Genomic DNA, 21,783 nt, shown 5'->3' with positions numbered 1-21,783 from the left:
AGTGCGACGTGAGTCCAACGCACTAGGGCTCCTCAAGCAGTCAACTGAGGGGAGGAAGCATGTTTTCGTACCCATTACATTATCTGTTGGGGGAAGGGAACTTGTTTCTACTTTGGCACTGCTGGACTCAGGAGCTACGGTCTCCTATGTAGATATTGAGTTTGCTAAGAAGCATGGCATTCCTAGAGTGCGCAAGGCATGCGACGTGTGGGTGGAAGGAGCAGATGGGAGACTGCTGGAGACTGGGGTGGTTAACCATGAAACCTCAGCAGTAACGTGGGAGGTGCAGGGAGTAACGGGAACGTTTGTGTGGGATATTACGAGCTTGCCTAGATATGATGTGATCCTGGGGATGGATTGGCTAGCTGTAGTAAACCCACAAGTAGATTGGGCAACACGTAAAGTGATCTTAAAGAGGCAGGACTGTTGCACTCTAAATGTTACTCATTCTGATATGGAGGGAGTGCCTGCTGAGTATGGGGAGTTCTCGGATGTATTTTGTAAAAGAGAAGCGGACAAATTACCACCGCACAGGCCATATGATTGCGCCATCAAGTTGGCAGAAGGTGCGAAACTGCCAGCAGGGAGGCTGTATGCCTTGACTGTACCGGAAAGGCAAGCTTTGCGGGAGTTTCTAGATGAAAATTTAGCCAAGGGGTTTATTCGCCCATCTAGTTCTCCAACTGCGGCACCAGTATTCTTTGTAGCCAAAAAGACTGGGGAACTTAGGCTGGTCTGTGACTATCGGATCCTAAACAAATACACCATTCGGGATAGGTACCCGCTCCCTTTAATCTCGGAACTGTTATCAAGGGTGCAAGGGGCTAAGGTCTTTACCAAGCTTGACCTGCGGGGGGCCTATAACTTAATCCGTATACGGGAAGGGGATGAATGGAAGACGGCATTTAACACGTGTTTCGGATGCCACGAGTTCCGAGTCATGCCTTTTGGGCTTTGTAATGCTCCTGCGGTATTCCAGAGGTTCATGAACGATGTGTTCAGGGACCTAATTGACCAATTTTTAGTGATTTATTTGGATGATATCTTGATTTTTTCTAAGGACGAGAAAGAACATCGTCAACATGTCAAGCAGGTTCTGCACCGACTGCGGGCTAATGGGCTTTTCGCCAAGGCTTCCAAGTGCGTCTTTCATGTGCCTGAAGTGGAGTTCCTAGGTCATGTAGTGTCAGGTAGGGAACTTAAAATGGACCCACATAAGGTTGACGCCGTCAACTCATGGCAGGAGCTGAAGACTAAGAAGGATGTACAAAGGTTCTTGGGTTTCGCTAATTACTACCGGGAGTTTATTCCGAATTTCGCAAAGCTCACGGTACCTTTGACGCAGCTTCTGCGCAAGAAACAGCCATTTGTGTGGGGGCGGGAAGCTCACGAGGCGTTTCTACAACTAAAGTCTAGTTTTCAATCGGACAACATACTAACCCATCCTGATGTTGACAGACCGTTCGTGGTAGAAGCGGACGCTTCTAGCTACGCGTTGGGGGCTGTATTGTCTCAGAAGGATTCCTCAGGGACCTTGCGTCCCTGTGGATTTTACTCGCGGCAACTAACACCCTTCGAGCAGAACTATACCATATGGGAGAAGGAGTTGTTGGCGATTAAGGTGGCGTTTGAGGTGTGGCGGCACTGGCTTGAAGGGGCACGGCACCAGATCGTGGTCAGATCTGATCACAAGAACTTAGAGCACTTGCAAACAGCAAAGAAGTTAAACCAGCGTCAAATCCGCTGGGCTTTGTTTTTCTCCAGGTTTAACTTCAAGGTGCAGTTCGTGGAGGGGAAGGCAAACTTGCGGGCCGATGCTTTATCCCGCAAGCCGGAATTTAAGACCAATGAGCAGGTAGTATGTCAGACCATCTTGCCTACTGCCTCTCTATGTGTTGTAGATAATGAGCTTGGGTTACATGACCAGATCCTTGAGGCTCAGAAGGATGATGTGTGGACTCAGGAGCAACTGATGCTGCTCTCTGCAGGTAACCGTACCATACTGCCGCATCTCCAGGATCAAGACGGGGTATTGGTGCGTAGGGGGCAGGTTTACGTACCAGTGGGGGCCCTCAGGTTGGAGGTGATTAGAGCCCACCATGACGAACCCATGGCTGGGCACTTTGGCAGGTTCAAGACCGTACAGCTTATCACCAGGAGCTACTGGTGGCCAAAGATGCGGCAAGACATTCTGCGCTTTTGTGACAGCTGCGCCGTTTGTCAACAGAGTAAGACGCCTGTTGGGCGCCCTAGAGGGTTGTTATCGTCTTTACCTGTTCCGGAGAGGCCATGGCAAATCATTTCCATGGATTTTATTTCAGATTTGCCTAAGTCTGGGGGTTATACTTGTATTTGGGTGGTGGTGGATTTATTTAGTAAACTGGCTCATTTTATTCCTTGTTCAACCATTCCGGCGGCCCCTACGTTGGCCTTACTATTTACAAAGCACATCTATCGTTTGCACGGAGCACCCGAGGTGATTATTTCAGATAGGGCTCCGCAATTTGTGTCACGCTTTTGGAAACACTTCCATGAGTGTTTGGGGACTAAGTTAAACGTGTCTTCAGCTTTCCATCCGCAAACGGATGGACAGTCGGAACGGGTTAATGGGCTCTTAGAGCAGTATCTGCGTTGTTTTTGTTTAGATCAACCCACGGCTTGGGTAAAGTGGTTACCGGTGGCGGAATTTGCTTACAACAATGCGGTGCACACGTCTAGTCAGCATACGCCATTTGAGCTAACTTATGGTTTTCACCCACGGGGAGGTGTGGCGCCGTCGACCAATGTGGTCTCTTCGGACCCTGTGTACCGCTCTTCGGAAATGGCTGCATTGCATGATGTTGCCCGTCGCTTACTGTTGGAAGCTAAGGCAACGCAAAAGACTCAGGCTGACCGCCACAGGCAGGCAGGGGAGGAGTTGGAAGAAGGGGATTTGGTGTGGTTATCTTCCAAACATATTAAACAGGCTGGGGGAAAGTTTGCGCCTCGGTATTTGGGTCCCTTTCCTATCGTTAAAAAGATTTCTTCTGTTGCGTTTCGTTTGCGTTTACCGTCTAGTTTAAAGGTTCATCCAGTCTTTCATCGTTCGCTGTTGAAACTTGATACCTCTAGTCGTCGTGGTGCTATAGCAGAGGGTATCACTGCCACTTCTCCACCATCGGGGGAGGAGGCCTTTGTGAGAGGGGATAGTGTTATGATTGAGCCTCATGGCTCTGTTACTGACAGACGTGGGCGTAAGACTCCTCGAGAGTCAGATACTCTCGAGGAGCGAGAGAGAAAAAGACTGCGAGACATATTTGCAGCACCTTCTGACGAGGAGTCTTTCGAAGGGTTTACGGAGAGAATGGAGGAGGGGCTGGTTAGCTCAGAGGAGGATGAGATGGATTGGACTCGGGTAAGGGAGGAAGTGGGTGCCACTGGCCATGATGGGACAGAAGATGAATGGGGACCTTCAGGATTAGACCCATGGTTTAGCTGGAGGGATGGGACGGGATCCACAGCTGGAGATGCTGTTGGGCGTAGTCAGAGGTGTTCCAGCTCTGACGAGGAAAGTGATGAGGAAACGCCCGGGTTAAGGAGGACAGCTGACAGTGATGAAGATTTGTAACTGGCATAAAATGGGGCTTGGGAGCAATTGCAAATTGCGTTGGGCAAGGTAATCTGGGCAAACGCTTGGGATCCGTGTGTGTGTGGGACGCTTCCCTGAAGACTTGTGTGCTTTCCTGTGCTGTGACGTAAGTTGATTGGAATCCAGGGTCAGACGGCGGGAGGGATTGTGTGGGCATTTGTTTGTGCAAACCTGTGCTTACTCTTATTAGCTTGACCCTCCGTCGTCTTCTTGACGGACGCCATCTCCTGCTTTGAGAACTCGGACTGAACTGACCACGGCTTGTCTTCCCCCCTTCTTGGACTTGGAAAAACTACAAACGTCTGCTTCTGGCTTTGATCTACGGAACGGAACTGGTCTACTCAACTGCTACAATCCTTGGCTGTTTTACTCGTGTTGAAGATCCTGTCTGCTGTGTGTGTGGGGGAGCGACGCAAGTTACTCTAAGCACAGTGTTGGCAGCAGAGAGGAATCTGCTGCCAATTAGTTGCATTCTTTGTATCTTTTGTTCCTTGGCTTTCGTTTCGTTTATACCCAGGCTGACGCAAGCAGTTTGTTTTTACCCGGATTAAACTCCGGTTTAATCCGGTTTATCTTTTGAACATTTACTTTTGCCCCTTTTTGCTCCTAAAGGCAAAAACTGCCTGGCCCTTGTGTTTTACGGGCATTTTTGAGTTCTGTAATCTAATAAACTCTGTTACTTTGAATCTTGTGGCGTTCTGTCCTTGACAGTTAGATTATTAATATTTGCATCTATATTCTGTGTATGCAGATTCCAGAATTGAAGCTGTACACATTATTATGTTAAGCATGTTATTCTCAGAATAATGTAAATATTATTATTAATAATAATAATTATTTATTTCTATTCCACTTTTCTCCCATTATGGGACTCAAAGCGGCCTACAGCATGTAAAATCAAGACAATTACAAACAAAAAATACGAACATGAACCCTGACGAATGAGAAATTAACTATTTAAGACTGTCAGGATCCAGGGCTCTGCCACTATGTGGCAGAGGTTAGCCAAACTACACCAGGCTTGTGTCAAAGCTATTTTACTTGAGGCATTAACTTAAACATTTTGGCCCAATTCAAAACAAAAAGATAGCTCACCGCAGATGAATATAAGGCAAAGACTTATAATAAGGAGCAGACTACAAACACCGAGAGTTCAGTGATAAATGTTCAAGGAGAAAGAGTCTAAAATGTAGTCATCTTTCCACAGGTCAAGCCAAAGTTCAAGGGTAACCCAAACACAGTAGTCAAGGGTCAATCTAGGGATTCCCAGTTTGGCCGTATCCTTGCCTTCCCAGCATGACCTCAGTAAGGGCCCCTCAACCCCAGAACTCCCCAACTTCAGGGACATTGTATGTTTTTTGGGGAAATAGTAAACTCCCACTATTTGTCAGGGAGGAAGGCATTCTAGGAGGGGTTCACAGGGGAGGGGATTCCTCTAAAGATAAATTAAAGGAGTCATTTAATGTTTCATGGAGGGCCATTCTAAGGGCGATAATTGGTTTTCTTCCTGGTTAGTTTTTGAGGAGGTGGTGGACACTAAATTATGATCTGACTCCCTACTTCGGGCCTGTCCAAAATGTGTCCCTGCTGTGGCTTGCTAATTTTAAATAAAAGGTTAATGCTGCTTTTTGTTTTGTTTTGATAGCTTTTGTGGTGACAGTGTTGTCAGCTTCACAGCAAGAGACGAACTACAGAACCATATAATTTACAAAGCACTGTCATCCTCTGCTGTTTTTGGATGTGGTATTAAATCTCAGTACACACTTTCTCTATATTTTAATGTTGATGCCACAAAACATTTTATCTTTCTAAGTGTTTAGAGCAGCTCACATTTTCAGTAAATCTAATTAATAATCCAGTAGACTTTCATTGATCTTATCACAATATTGTTGTTTTGGGCCTGAAGCTGAACCAGAGAACAAGCCTAAGGTCATATAGTACATTAATTACAGTGATAAAATTTAATTTGGGTTTTTGTAATTTGTAATGTACCTGTGTCAGATTTCAAAACAGAAATTGGAATTTTGTATCCTGCTCATAGTGTGTTATCTGCTCAGGATTGTTTAAATCAGTGACTTTTTTCCTGTTGAGGGTTCAGTCTCTGGAACTCCCTCCCAAAGATTAGATTAGCTCCCACCCTGGATTCTTTCCGGAAGAATCTGAAAACTTGGATGTTCACAGGTGCCTTCTCATAACTGATAATGGATTGTCCATGTGCTTTACCTAGGCCATTCCATGCACTTTATTACCTTTAGTCGTTCCCATCCCTAGTCACAGAAGAATGATTTTTCAGATTTTCATTCCCCTTAAAATGGCCCATGGCCTATGGTACTTGACCACGGATTGAGATTACTGTATGTTTTAAGTTATTTTAACTTTTGTAAGATGTGTTATTATATTGTGATTTTATTGTGTTACTGTTTTTATTGATGTAATACTGTTTTTGGGCTTGTCCCTGTGTAAGCCGCCCCGAGTCCTTCGGGAGATGGAGCAGGGTATAAATAAAGGTTTTTTGTTGTTGTTGTTGTTGTTGTTATTGTAAGAGATGGTTGCAAGCAGACTTGAGAGTGGGACGGAACACCCATATCACTTTTCTGTCGCTGTATTTCTTTATGTCAGCATCACTTCTTTTTTTCTTTTTTTTGTGTCTCCATACATGCTTTTCATCTTTACCAGAGATGTGGAAAGGAAGGGACAGAGATGCCTGAGGTGGGGAGTATGTAGCTTTCCCCAAATCGTTCGATGGCAGCTTGCCTGGGCGACTCTATTTCTTGCATCCTTCATGTTTCCTGGATTTGGTCATTCAATCTTTTATCCAAGGTGTTAGAGTAATGTAAAAATAATGTAAAACCACACTCAAGAAACAAACTACAGATGTTCGTAAAGGTCCACCCTGTAAACAAGTGTGCTCATAGGTTTTCTTTCCTTTGGAATTCTTCCTCCAAACCAAAGAATGACTGCTTGTTTGGGGGCATGCCACAACTCTTTCCTTTTTTCCAGAACAGACCCTCCAACGTTGAAAGAAATTGCTAGAACAGACTTTTGGCTCAAATTAAATCCTGCTTTACAAAATGTGTGTGAGTGTAAGTGTCCTGCTCACTTCAAAGGATCAGTCTGAACGCAGATCAAAGATAGCTGCTCTCAAACACAATCTTTATTGAAGAATACATGACTTTGGAAAAGTCAAGAATGACTTAATGTTTACATACAACTATTTTTATAACTTTTGATGCTACGTAACACCACACGTAAATATCATCATCAAGCCCCACCTCCAATATCACATTACCACCATTTTCACACACTAAACCAATTATAATTGTTTACACTTTCGGTTCCCAGTTCCCAGGCGTATTCTATCTTCTTCTGCCAGGTGCTTGTTTATGTTATGACTCCCAGTTGCAGGGCTGAATTACCAAAGCCCTGTAACTGGGTTCCATGACATGGTGCCCTCCTTTTCTTCGCCCTCCTCTTCGGTTCTTTCTTCGTCACAAATCTGAAATAAAACAATAATTCTATGTGTCCATTTTGTCCAAAGTACCCATATATTTTTTCAGTAAGCTACGATGGAAAACAGGGTGTATTTTCCCTAAACTTTTTGGCAATGCCAACTGGAAAGTCACTTCGTTGATAACACCCTGTATTCTAAATGGTCCAATATATTTAGGGCCCAATTTTTTCGAAGGTAGCCCCAGTTTGATGTTTTGGGTACTTAACCACACTAAATCTCCTTTCTCCAATTTATCACCTTCCACCCTCTTCCTATCCGCGAACACTTTATACTTTTTATGTGCTTCCTTTAAGGATGCAGTCACTTGACTCCAGCATTCCATCATTTGTGTTTTCCATTTCCCCCCTTCTGTTCCCTCATTCTCTGCCCATCTTGGCAGCTGGGGCAGAGGCTGTATATCATACCCGTAAACTACTTCGAAGGGGGTTTTGTTTGTTGCTGAATGTATAGTCGAATTAAAAGCTAGTTCTGCAAAAGCCAACCACCGAGACCAGTCATTTTGTCTCATGTTAGAGTACATTCGAAGGAACTGCCCAAGTGTCTGCTGAGTACGTTCTACCGCCCCATTTGTCATGGGGTGAAAAGCAGAACTTAAACTCCTTTCTGCTCCTAGCATTTCTAAGAATTTTTCCCAAAATTTTGCTGTGAATTGTACTCCTCTGTCACTGACTACTCTACTGGGACATCCATGCAGTTTGTAAATGTGGTTTATGTACAATTCAGCTAGTTTCTCGGCTGATGGTAGTTTCGGCAGTGCTATAAAGTGGGCCTGTTTAGAAAACAGGTCTAATACCGTCCAAATATAACGATGTCCTTTGCTAACTGGTAGTTCCCCCACAAAGTCCATAGCTACACATTCCCAAGGTCTGGTAGGCTCTGCTACTGTTTGTAACAATCCCATTGGTTTCCCTCCTCTCGATTTATTTCTGGCACAATCATCACATTGAACCACATGGTTCTTTATGTCCTTCCTCATCCCTGGCCACCAGCAATGTTTTGCTATTGCTTTTGTTGTTTTTGTAATTCCTGTATGACCAGCGCTCTGGTTGTTGTGAAAACGATGCAAAATCTTGATCCTTAATGTTGCTGGGATATACAGTTTCTTGTTCACAAACCAAAATCCTCCCTTTTGCTCCCCCTGTTCTGCATTGGATGTGATCCACTGGTCTCCTTCATAAGACTGTTTCAATTCGTTTCCCCAATTATCTTCCCCGCCGAGTTCAACCATAGCAGTGTTCTCTTTTTGGGTTTGTGCTCTGGTCCTGACAGCTAAGCCCCATTGTTTATCAGAGAATATTGTTCCCTCTTTTGCTGCGGTTATTCCTTCGTGTTGAGGCATGCGTGAAAGGGCATCTGCCAAGACATTCTGCTTCCCTTGAAAAAACTTTAATTGGAAATCGAACCTGCTGAAGTATTGTGCCCATCTAATCTGTTTGGGGGACAATTTCCGAGGAGACTTTAGATACTGGAGGTTCTTATGGTCAGACCAAATTTCAAATGGGATTCCGCTTCCTTCGAGAAAGTGCCGCCAGCATTCTAAGGCTTTTAGTATGGCTAGTGCCTCTTTTTCCCATATCGGCCAACATTTTTCAGCTTCGCTGAACTTCCGGGACAAATATCCACAGGGTTTTAAGTTCCCATTTTGATCCTTTTGCAATAGTACTGCCCCATACGCACAGTCTGATGCATCGCAATGGATTATGAACGGGCTCCTGATATCGGGGTGTTTTAGAATGGGTCCCTCTGTGAAGCATTCTTTTAGGGTTTCAAATGCCTTTTGGCATTCTGGCGTCCAACTTAGTTTGGCGCCCGGAGCTTTTACTTTTGCTGTCTCTCCTTTCCCTTTCGTTTTTAAAAGTTCAGTAAGGGGTGCAGTTATTTGCGCGAAGCCTTTTATGAAGGATCTGTAAAAATTTGCAAAACCCAGAAACGATTGCAATTGCCTCCTTGTTTGTGGCACTCCCCATTCTTTTACATCTGATACTTTAGCTGGATCCATAGCTAACCCTTCTGGAGATATCCGATACCCCAGAAAGTCAATTTGAGTTTTATTAAATTCACATTTGGACAGTTTTGCGTACAGCTTTGCTTCTCTTAGTTTCTGCAACACTTCCCGGACCAATTTTACGTGCTTTTCCTTATCTTCAGATACAATCAAGATATCATCAAGGAATATGAATACCCCCCTGTACAATAACGGGTGTAGTATTTCATTTATAAGCTGCATAAAGCAGCCGCCTCCATTTTTTAAACCGAAAGGCAAAATTTTATATTCAAAATGGCCGAATGCGCAGGAAAATGCAGTTTTCCAAGTATCCTCCGGTTTGATCCGTAATTTATGATATGCTTCAATTAAATCAAGTTTAGTAAATATGCTCCCTTTCTTCAATACGGTGATTAAATCCTTTACTAAGGGCATAGGGTATTTATTGTCCTTAGTAATTGCATTTAAATTTCGATAATCAATGCACAATCTTAGGGAGTTGTCTTTCTTTCTCCTGAATAACACTGGGGCCCCGAGAGGGGAATTGGATGGCTTAATGAAGCCTCGCGCCAGGTTTTTATCAATGTATTTCCTCAATTCCTCCTTTTCCTGCACAGACATGGGATACACTTTTGGCTTTGGTAAGTTTGCTCCTGGGGTTATTTCAATTTCTACTTCTACATTCCTTTTGGGGGGTAATTTACTTGCCTCTTTCTGATTGAACACATCCACAAAGTCTCTGTATTCAGGTGGCAACAGCTGTGGGTCTATTTCACCTTCTTCATCTCCCTCGTCCTCCTCTTCTGCAATCTTGCTTATCTCCCATTGTGTCTGCTGTTCTTTAAATGCTAGACTCTTTCCTCTCCAATCTACTTCAGGATTTGCTTGCTCAAGCCAAGGTATCCCTAATATTACATGGTATGTGGCAATAGGGGCTATCACAAAGGATATTCTTCCTTCCCATTTGCCTATCTTACATGGGATCTCCCGTATTTCCTTGGTAGATACTTCCCCAGTTGCAACTGAGCCGTCTAGCTGAGAAAACGCAATTGGGGAGTCAAGCGCCATCTGCTGGCATTTCAACGCTCCTGCTAATTCCGGAGTTATAATATTCCTGGAACAACCACAATCCACAAATGCCTTGCAGGTGGCCCGATTCTCCAGCCCCGAGAGGCAAATTGGCACTACTAACATGCGTTTGTCCCGACTCACCAATTTTTCTGAGGGTTCTGGGGCTTGCACCTCCTCCTCCGCACGCCTCCCGGTTGCAGGTTTGGGCTTTGAGGGTTTTGGCGGCTCCCCCTTCCGGGCCCAGCATTCTGCCGCTCGATGGCCCGTCTTCCCACACACAAAGCATCCCAGTTTAGGTTTGTTGTCATCTCCTCTGGAGGGAATCCCCGGCCTCCCTCCGGGTCTTTCCTGCTTCCTCGTCTCTCCTCGACCTCTCGCCACCGATCTTTGCTGGCCGCCGCTGCTCCTGAAGCGCTTTACTTGGGCCAGGGTGGATTCAACGCGCCCCGCTAGTTGAATCCATCCCTGTAGCGTTTCGGGGTCGTCTCTGTGCGCTGCCCAGCTGAAAATCTCGGGGCGTAGTCCCTCTTTAAATAATTCCACTTTGGTCACTTCAGACCACTCCGGGACCCTTTCCGCGAGGTGGAGGAATTCCTCTGCGTACTCGGGCACCGTTTTGTCCCTCTGTTTTATTCCTTTCAGCTGGTCTCGAGCCCTCAATTGCTCTAGCCGGTCTCTGAACCGGTTTTCCAGTGCGGCGAGGAAGCGGGGCACCGACCTCAGGCATGGGTCGCGTCTGGCATGTAATTGCACATACCAGCTGGCCGCTCCTCGCTTTAGTGTGTTGCCGATGGCTCGAACCCTGCTTGCTTCGGAGGGAAATGTGTGTGCGTTGTCTTCCATGTATCCTCTGATGCTAATTAGAAAAAAGTTCAGTTCATCTGATTCCCCTCCGTATTCTAGCTTGAGATCTTCCCTTCTTGGCATCCATTCAGCGGCCCGTTGGTGCTGTCTGGGAGGCATGGGGAAGGGTTGCATCGGGTTTCCTTGGATGGCCCCTTGGAACACGCCGCGCCCCACTCCGGTGGTCATTCTGCGCGGCTCCCGAAATCCTGCCGCCGCTGTCGGCCCTTCACCCCATCCGCATATTGGCCTCGTTGTAGCCCCCGCATCTCGCCTTTCCTCGTCGTACGGCACATCCTCCTCCTCTTCCTGGATCTCCTGCTGCTCTCCGCATTCATCTGCTAATCCACTGGACCCGATCCCTGGCCCCAGTGGTCTTTCTACTCCGATTCCCATTCGGAGGGTTGGGAGTTCTGTTGGGGTTGGCGGCCTCAGACTTCCCAGAGTTTGCTGGCGCTCCACTTCGCGCGCCATTCTGTCCCGGAACTCAAGCTCTTGCCAATATTCCTCGTCCCTTGCCACCGCGGGACTCTGCGTTGAAGCTCGCTGTCCCCTCTGGCTCCAATCATCTCCTCTGCTTGGCTCTCTCTCGGTGTGCTCTTTTTGGAGATTCTCTTCCAATATTGGCACTATTCTCCCCACGGTATCCGACAGCCTGGATAAATGAGTTTCCAGGATGGATAGCCGCAGGGCCACGGTCTCCGGCATGCTTCCTCCAGATCCCCAACTGGTTTCTGCCGCCGCCGGAGCGCCTCTTCCCCCTCTGGGAATCCTCTGAGTCACGCCGTCCGGCTTGGGGTACCCCGTAGAGGAAGCTATGGCTTGCAATGTCTCTCCTGCCAACGGCCGAGCTCCCAGCGGAGGCCCCTTTGCTCCGTCATGGCTTTGATCTCCTTCCCTGCTCATTTTCACTTCACTGCAAAATTGCAGGAGGGTGAGAACTGGATTCTTGACTTAATTGTCCTGCTCACTTCAAAGGATCAGTCTGAACGCAGATCAAAGATAGCTGCTCTCAAACACAATCTTTATTGAAGAATACATGACTTTGGAAAAGTCAAGAATGACTTAATGTTTACATACAACTATTTTTATAACTTTTGATGCTACGTAACACCACACGTAAATATCATCATCAAGCCCCACCTCCAATATCACATTACCACCATTTTCACACACTAAACCAATTATAATTGTTTACACTTTCGGTTCCCAGTTCCCAGGCGTATTCTATCTTCTTCTGCCAGGTGCTTGTTTATGTTATGACTCCCAGTTGCAGGGCTGAATTACCAAAGCCCTGTAACTGGGTTCCATGACAGTAAGGTTAATTAAAAGAGGAAGTAAGTGAAAGAAGAAATGAAAAATGAGACAGAAAGTGATGGGAGAAGACAATTTTATATGGAAGAGACTACTGGAGAAGACAAGAAGTGGGTGAGGTCTAAGAATGCTTTGCAAATGGTTAGGGACTAAGGAGGGGAAAAGAAAAGGAAATAACCACCTGGAAATCCTTTCTGCTACCCTATTTCCCCGAAAATAAGACATCCCCTGAGAAGAAGACCTAGTAGAGGTTTTGCTGAATTGCTAAATATAAGGCCTCCCCCGAAAGTAAGACCTAGCAAAGTGTTTGGAAGCATGCCCATGGAACAGAACACCAGAGCATGCAGGATCGGGAAATGTACGTACCATAGATTGTTGTACATGGAAATAGTGGTGGTAACAAGAAATTCTTGATAGGATTTAGTTTGCCTGATCATGCTGGTTTGTGATGACAGCTACTGTACAGTATATAATAAATGTTCATTTTTGGTTCAACAATAAATGTGAATTCTTCTTCATGGAAAAATAAGACATCCTCTGAAAATAAAACATAGTGCATCTTTGGGAGCCAAAATAAATATAAGACACTGTCTTATTTTCGAGGAAACAGGGTAGTATGTCTCTGTTCTATGCAAGGGTCTGTGAAGGGTGCCCAGAAATTTATAAGCCAGGCCTGAGAATCCTTGAACAGGAGGAGTTCCAATAAATGAAGTAAGAGACAATGGCTTCTGAGTCCTTTGCACAGCCATACTTATGGTTCATGGCTTGCCTTTTTCTATAGCATACTTACCAGCTCAAGTTTTCAGTTATCCAGACGCAGTGACCTCGCAGACAGATTTCTTGAATACAGTTTTTAGCAGCTGCAGTAGCTATTGGCCTGAATCCCACTGTTAGTGCCAGAATACATCCTTGGAATCTGTGATTTACCCACATGTTGACTCACTGTTTGCAAATTAATCCTGTGGATCTAACTGATAGGATTCATGGGCATTACTTTCATTTAAAGACAGTGCTGGGAAATTTCTTCATTAGATGTTTGGAATCCCTCATTAGCTATAGTCATAGCCATTTGCAGAAAGAACAGTTTCTTGTTTTGAACTAGTGTAAGAAGTGTTCCTCTTATTTTTCGGGCTAAGATTTAAATCAACTTTCCTCTCTAAATGCACTCTATTGTATTGCTGATTTTTTAGTTAACCAATTCATTTACCTTTCTTCCATCAAGAGATCCAAAACAGCTTTAAAAGAGAAGTTGGCTAATATGTTATATTACAGATGTTAACAATTAATTGAATAGTTGTACTATTAAAAGCTAATAGTTAAAAACAGCCTTAAAAGCATTTAAAATACAATCAGTCTGTTACGAACAAGATGTTCTGTAGGTTTGTTTCTAAGTTGAATTTGTTGGAACAGGTACATTTTAAAGTCTTACTTCAGCCATACCTCTATCTATCTATCTATCTGTCTGTCTCTTTGGATAGCACAGGGAAGGGTTAACACCCCTGTGTGTTTGTTTTGCTGTCTGTTTCCCTATTCAGAAGATTTCTTCTCACTTTCTGTTCCTGTGATAATTGGATTTTGAACAAATTTGGCTTGTTGTAGGAACAAGGATTGGTGATAAAGCTTCAGTGGAGACACCTTTCCCACTTGATAACTCTTTCAGGAGCTTCATATCTTGCAGGTTTTAGGTACCACTGAGTCAAATATAGTCTTTGGGCCAATTGCATGTGTCTCTGGGTTTTTGTGATGTAACTCCTAACTTTTGAATGAAAAGCAAGTTTATGCAGAGATTTTGACAGAATGCTGGATATTTGAATTGGGAAATAGTGCTGAATGGATAGAGTTAAGAGGAGTCATTCAGAGGAAAATTTATATGGACAAGAGTAATTTTACTCAATTGTATGGCAGCAGAGCACTGGAGGATAATGCTGTATCTTGTGTAAATAATTTTTCTGTCTTTCTGTTAGTTGGCTGGTTCTCACTCCTTTCTGAAAGTGGGAACCTACTAGGTCACTCCTGTCATTACTGTTAAGGCAACTCTAATCTTTCTTCAGATCTAAGAGTGCATTTTAATTAGATGAATTACACACACAGATCCCTAGTAGTCTGTGTTTCTACCAGGAAAAATCAGGGAATGTAGCCTCTTTCAGTTTGCTAGAACTTGTTTGTTGACATTCCTTTGTCACATGTAATTTGTGTTACTCTTTGTGTAACCTGCCTACCCACCCCCCTTCCTGGATATTGTTCTTTCATTGCTGATTTGTCCAGACAGCAAAGTTCTGTGGTTATTAATAGCTCTCTATCCATATTTTGGCAGTACCTAATCAGAGGAAAATTTTGGATGAAGAAACCCTTGGAAAGGGAATGGGCATCATTCTCATGAAGCTGACAACTGCAATTCAAGTAATAATATAAAGGTCAGTGACATGAGATATCATTAAGTAAGGAACTCAAATAAAACGTTTTAATGTTATCACCACACTTACACTCAATCTATATTAAATATGATGTGATATTGCAGTGGAAAGTGGAATTTTGAAGCAGAACAGACATGAGATACAACATCTGTTCACTCTATCCCTCTTCCATGTCCAGCATAGAAACAAAGCAAGCTGTTAGTGGGAGCAAACCACCTATTCTGTCTATTAGCATGGATATCTAGCTCTTTGTCCCTTCTCTGCAAGCATATAGCCAAGTAGTATTTTTCCCCCTGGAGAGTAGTAGCTTTTGTGCACTTAAACATAAAGCTGTAGCAATATCTTCCTTTGATAAGAAAGCAAGTATGCGTTAAAATGATACATTAGATATGAATCAGTTGGATCTTTTGTTTAAATTGCTTTTTGTTTCATAAGAAGTTGAATGGATTTTATATCCCAATACTTGTTTTTTCCTGTTTGTACATTAATCAGCATGTGTTAGTTGACACAAGCTGGCTCTTTTGCTAAAGTAAAAAGGGTTCATCCCTTATTTCTAGTCATATGATAAATGAGTCTGGCAGTAATGATGAATAGCTCAGCAGCAGCCCTGTGCCTCTGTTGTGAAGCTAGCTTGCATACTGGTACAGCAGTCTCCTGAAGCTTCCAGTGCAAAGCTCTATATTTTGCCCCGATAGCCTGAAGAATGTTTAAAAAAACAAACAAACAAGAACAACATTGGTCTGGCAGTTGTAGCTAGAAGACATCGAAAGCTGCTTCTGTTTTCTTAAAGAGGGGTTTTAAATTTCAAGATGCCTGCAGGGAACTTGAAAAATGCCAGGTAGGCATTTTCTTGCCCTTTGGCATAGAATGATTGTTTATTTTTTGGTCAGATAGTGTGTGAAACTGTAAAACAAAACTATAGCAGACTGGCAAGCTTATTATATAGAGAGACATTGGCATTGTGAATTTTATATTGTTTGTTTTAATGATGGTGAAGAAGTCATTAACACATTAAAATTCATATTACAAGTATTTCTTTCTGATGATTCTGCACTTTGATGTAAATGATTGTTTCATTAGAATGGAAATTATTCTGTTGTCCAGTTTCTCTCTTGTCTGAATGAAAGATTGAAATTAGAACACTGAGATCCTTTAATACAACTTGGTGTTGGATTTTGATTTGTTTTGTTTTCGCATGTTATTTATACAGAGGCTATGTTAATCAATGGTTGAAATAAAATTTGATAAATTTATGTTTGCCAAATTTATTTTATCTGAACATTTTACACATAAAGAAATTATTTGTTAGTGTTCACATATACTTTAGTTGTTCTGTCATTAGAAAATATGCCAGTGCAGCTGTACGTGTTGATGTAGTAATCTGAATGTGATCCTACATTGTTAGAATCAAACATCTGTAAAGACTGTAGCATTTCTATAGTACTAGTAGTTTTTAATACAGTTGATATTCCTCTGTTTTTAATAATAGAATATGCCTATTATGAATGCATGTTTTGTCTGGGACCACATATAAATTGCGTAATTTCTCTGTGAATATAATCCTTGTGGGAGAAACTGCTGGAGAAACATGGCTCAGATATTTACTGTAGTAGCCATCTTGGTGGTGGTGCCAGCGTACGTATTTATTTATCGTGTCAGAAGCAAATTGAAAATACAGTTATAATGCGTAATAAAAACCACAAACAAAGTTAAAAACTTGGCATTGTACTAAATGGCCAGAAGACTTGCGGTATGCAACAGACTTGCCGGTGTACTAATTTGTAGGAATCCTCTTCATATAGTAATATTGGATAGACTTGTTCGTTGTTACTGTTGATGTCAATGTTCACAAATGGATAATGGAATCCTTGTCTGTCCATTTAGATTACATTTCTGTTAGATTTTGATGTTCTTTTTAAAAAAACAGAGTATATTTAAAAGGGAATGATTAAAAGGTTAATAGAAAGGTTGCAAACTATGGTTTAATCAAAGGTCTGATGACAAAAATCATTTTTCATTTTGAGTTCTAGAAAAATGTTTTGATCTTGCTACAAAATTGTTTGAATTCTTAAGAAAACATATCTCAGATAAAATGTCTCATGAAGTGGCTCAACCTAGAATTTCTTTTTGTTTTTGTTTTTTTAAAAATAGAATGTATGTCTTTATTTAGTATTCTAATTATTGCTCTATTTCTCTATTGGAAAATAGTATTCTAACAGAGTTTTTTCCCTATAAATATTATCCAGTGTGCACATTCATTTAGATGCCTAATATGACCCTGATTCTTTTTTTGGTTTGTTCAATTAAATTATAAAAATAATAAATTGAAATAAGAGAGACTTTGATGAGCTAGTAAGCGTATTTCTGAGAAGTATTCAGCATATACTGTGAAATGATGTTATTTTAAACTATATGTTGTTTATGTTGATATGTGTTCAGGGCATCGAAATGTGCCCTTGTTGTAAGCCACCCTGAGTCCCCTTCAGAGTGAGAAGAGCGTGATATAAATAAAATAATAAATATTACTTGAAATTATATGTAAGCAAACACCATGCTTTGTGTTTTTGTGTTTTGTGCTTTTTGCTTTGTATTTTGGTTTAATACTTTTAAAAATATTTATTAAAACAGTAGCTTGGGTACCTGGCATTGCTCGGGTTATTTTAAAGAGTCAATTTTTTAATTGTACAAAATGTATAAGGTTGTGGGTGAACTACAACTCACACAATGCCAGTTTAACCCCCTGACACTCCATCAGTGATTAAAGTTTGTCATATTGGATAAGTTTGCTCTGGATTCATCATCAGTGGGGTTCAGTGTGCTTTCTGGCTGTGGGGTGAACTACAACTCCCACCATGGTGGGTGAGCCCGCCTCAATTCCCTCCAGTAGGTTAAGTTGGTCATGGGGGTTATGTGTGCCAAGTTTGGTCCCAGTCTGTTGTTGGTGGGAGTCACAGTCTCTCTTGAGAGCCGTGGTGGTGCCGGCTGAACTGCTGACCTGAAGATGGTTTGAATCCATAAGATGGGGTGAACTCCCATCTATCAGACCCAGTTTCCCTTGCAGGGACATGAGAAAAGCCTCCCATAGGATGGAAACACATCCAGGTGTCCTGTGGACAATGTCTTTGTAGACGGCCAATTCTCTCACACCAGAAGCGACTTGCAGTATATTTTCAATTCGCTTCTGACACGATTAAAAAAACCAGTATCTCTAAATGTAGGTGCACTACAACTCCCGGAAATGAAGGTCAGTTTCTCTCAAACTCCTCCAGTAGGTTCAGTTGGTCATGGTGGATCTGTGTGTCAAGTTTGGTCCTGGTCTATTGTCAGTGGGAGTCACAGTGTCTATGGTTGTAGGTGAACTACAACTCCCAGAAATGAAGGTCGGTTCCCCTCAAACCCCTCCAGTATGTTCAGGAGTTCAAGGGGGTTCTGTGTGCCAAGTTAGATCCACAAGTAAAAGGAATATAATGAGATTAAAACAATAAAATAATTTAAATTATATCTGTGGGAGATTTTGATTCTTTTTTTCTGGTGACTCTTAATGAAAAACTTTGCCCATTAAAATTATTCAATTAAATTGTAGTAATTTATTTTAATGCCATTTGTACCTACAGAACTGTTTAATCTTTAGAGACTGATTCTTGAATATTCGGATGAAATCAGAGCACAACTGCAGTTGTTTCTCTGGAAATGGCAATAGGTGTATCTGAAATTTGAGTTTGTTTCTAACAAAGAGCTGTGCTATATTCTGAATCTAAATAGTTTACAGTCTTAATTTTTTTGAAGGGCAATTCTGAAATTCTTGTAACAGTAATGGAGATAAATGTTTTCACCCATCAGTGCTGTTATCAAACTAAAGGTAATTTTAAACTATGTTAAAAGCATTCCAGCTCAAAGAGCAGGGAAAAGTTTCCTGATAAATGTTAGATAATTACCCTAGTTGCTTATTTAAATAACACCCTTTGGAAACGACAACCCCAATGTGCATTCCTATAATTGCTATTGTGAACTAAATAGAGTGTGTGTTGCATAGTGGCAGCCCACCCATTTTGTTGTTAATGAATGTTTTGAAAACTATAGTTATTATTTACCCCTAAATTACAATAGCATAGTGATTCATGATTAATGTATATTAAATTGTTGTTTAGTTCCTTATTATACATCGGTGTTTAATGTATCCTAGAAATATTTTATCCAAAAATTTCCCTAAAATCCTCCAAAATCCAGAATTCTCCATTTGGGAGTTCAGTGTCCACAAGTTCTCTTTCATGTACAAAATAATTAAAAATAATTGCTCAGGTTATGTGCATATGGTGCATATGAAACCTAAATAAAATAAAATAAATACATCTGAAATCCAAACCACCGCTAATACCAATCATTTAGACGCAACAACCTGTCAAATACAGTGCTGAAATCCAGTCATGATACATGGTGCATCTTCAAGATTTCTGATCATCTTTGTTTCTTTTTCAACGTAAGAAATGGAGCAATGATAACCTGGATTCTGAGTATATCACATGAAACTGTGATAGCTGAAAATAGGATGTTTAGTTTGCAAAATGCACCATGTTTCTTTTTTCATTGTAATGTTTTTTATTTTAAAGTGAGTATAATACATCGAAAGTGGTGGAACAGCATGTAGATGATAGGAAAGAAGGAAGTGACGAAAGAGAAAGAAGGTAAATGGAAGTAAAATAAAAAGAACAAAAAAGAGCAAAAAAACAACAACACAACGATGTGATTTGACTTCCCATCTTGGCTTCGGAGTCTTCCCTTTAGTAAACTATCTGTTTTTTGGGGGTTTTTTTGTCTCTTTTCGTTTAGTCTATTTCATATGATAGACAGGTCTATCGTAAAGTCCATTCTTCTATTTATTAGAATTTTTGTAACGTTTGTCCAGTCTGTTTTGTTTTTCCCTTCTCTTATTTTTTGTGTATTTATTGTCCATTTGTACTATGTCCAGTATTCTGATTATCCATTCGTCGGGAGTTGGCAGTCTTTTCCCTTTCCAGACTTTTGCTATTGTTAATCTGGCCGCTGTGCTTATGTAGAAAAATAGTTTGTCTTCATTTTTAAAAAAATTTTGGGTTTGTAAAACTTAAGTACATTTCTGTTCTAATTTGAATTTAATCCCTATGATTTCCTGTGTCAATTTGGTGTACAATCTTCCACTATTCTTTTATTTTCTCACATGCCCACCATTGGTGAAAGAATGTCCCTATTTTTTCCCCACATTTCCAACACATATTAGATTTCTTTTAATTAAATTTTGATAATGCACCATGTTTCTTCAACTGATCTGCATCAGTTGTCACATTGGTACCTACCTTTCCCAAGAAACCTCAAAGATTTTTGTTTCTAGTAGTAGACAAGGTCCACAGTTTCTGGCAATAATTGTCATGAACTGTACCCTAGTATTTCAAGTCAGTTTTTAACTGCTAGGTTAGTTAACTATAAATAGATTCCATTTGCATAATCTTTGTGTTCAGTCTTGATTTGTAATTGATGGTTTCTGCCTTGTGTGGCTCTATTCTTGTATATAGGGTGAGTAAGCATTCTGTTGCTTATCAAGGTAATGTGGTTCGGTATTCTTCAATATAATTTCAGTTAAGAGCCTTTGATGTGACTTTAGTCATTTGAATTCAAACCCATTTAAGCATTGTGTTTCCAGTCAGGAGCTCATCATTTTGGTTATACATTCTTCATAATGAACCAGTTTTGCAAAATTTATATTTTGTTTTCTCACTCCCTTCCCATAATGTTTTTGTTTTTGAAAATAGGATGATCATTTTTAGTTTTATGTCTTTCCTGTGTATAAATGAAATAAATGAGGCATGTTAAACTAGAAGAGACAGGAAATCTGTGATGACATTTTTTTGTCTTTTTAAAAGCAACTAGGTTTGGTAACTGGAAGCCTTCCAGTGTGAGTAGATGTTGGGAAAGGTTACGTTTTCATTTTCTGTCAGTCTCCCATTTAACTATCTTGATCTGAATTTAGAGTCCCTTTGTTCTACATTCTGGCATGATTGATTTAAAAACTAGGGGGAAAGAACAAATAAAATTTCATATTTCTTGTATTTTTTTTTCTCCTAGTATGGTTTTTGAGTCTGTCCCCAGATTCTTGTCTTATTCAGAAGCTTGACCAACTTTGCATCTCTGTTTTTTCTTCTGTTTCTGCTTCAAGAGCTGGGATTAATGATTTGAACTCTTGATGTAGTGAAGTGCTAGCTGAGAAAAGAGGAATGTGCTTGTGCTGTGCAGCATTTTTCATATTCATTTGTTTCAAACTTATAACCCACATCTGCTGGTAATCTTTTTTTTAATTTGTCCAACTGGAAAATTGCACATATGCTTCAAGACTATGCTATTTTCTGTTTGAATAGCTTTGCATTGTGTGAAAGCAGCTAGTGTGCAGTAGTTTGAGTGTTGGACTAGGACTCTGTTCAAGTATCTACTCAACCATGGAAGCCCACTGGGAGACCACATGTGAGTCACATTCTCTCAACCTCAAAGAAAAGCAGTGTAAAGGTTCCTCTGATTAAATCTTGCCAAGAAAATTCCATGAAAGGTTCACCTTAAGGTTGTCTCAAGTTGAACACAGCTTCAAGATGCATAACAACAACATCAACATGTCACCATTTAATGGATGCCTTCATATTAAAAAAGTAAATGAGCTGACTCCTCCTTGCTGTATATGTGTATATGTGTACACATTGTTTCAACTTTGTTTTGTTTCTTCCTGAACAGGATCAAAGGGATCTTTCAGAAACCAGCAAAGATGAATATGGTAAAAAGGATAATGGGTCGACCTCGGCAGGAGGAATGTAGTCCTCAAGATAATGCTCTAGGACTGATGCACTTGCGTCGACTCTTCACAGAACTGTGTCATCCTCCTCGGCATATGACCCAGAAAGAACAGGAAGAGAAACTGTACATGATGCTACCTGTTTTTAATAGGGTAAGCACAGCATTCTGGTTTTGGTTCTCTTTATTGGCTCCAATTATTGCTGCTTTT

At 41.5% G+C, this 21,783-nt stretch overlaps 1 protein-coding gene across 5 annotated transcripts in view; it reads left to right on the top strand.

Annotated features, from left to right (window-relative positions):
* The window catches only part of wdfy3 (WD repeat and FYVE domain containing 3), a 156,980-nt gene that overhangs the window by 23,520 nt on the left and 111,677 nt on the right, over positions 1-21,783 (top strand). For 4 of the 5 annotated variants that reach the window (XM_062981749.1, XM_062981746.1, XM_062981748.1 and 1 more), the window contains exons 2-3: positions 14,666-14,765; positions 21,516-21,726. In XM_062981749.1, the coding sequence (XP_062837819.1) occupies positions 21,547-21,726 (180 nt within the window). In that variant the 5' untranslated portion in view covers positions 14,666-14,765; positions 21,516-21,546. The remainder of the gene's footprint in view (positions 1-14,665; positions 14,766-21,515; positions 21,727-21,783) is intronic. The other variant, XM_062981745.1, reaches the window with a different exon arrangement.

This window comes from Anolis carolinensis, chromosome 5 (assembly GCF_035594765.1).
Source record: "Anolis carolinensis isolate JA03-04 chromosome 5, rAnoCar3.1.pri, whole genome shotgun sequence".
NCBI classification, from domain to species: Eukaryota; Metazoa; Chordata; class Lepidosauria; order Squamata; family Dactyloidae; genus Anolis; species Anolis carolinensis.
Note: the sequence above shows the minus strand (reverse complement) of the source record. Positions and strands in the feature narration are given on the sequence as shown.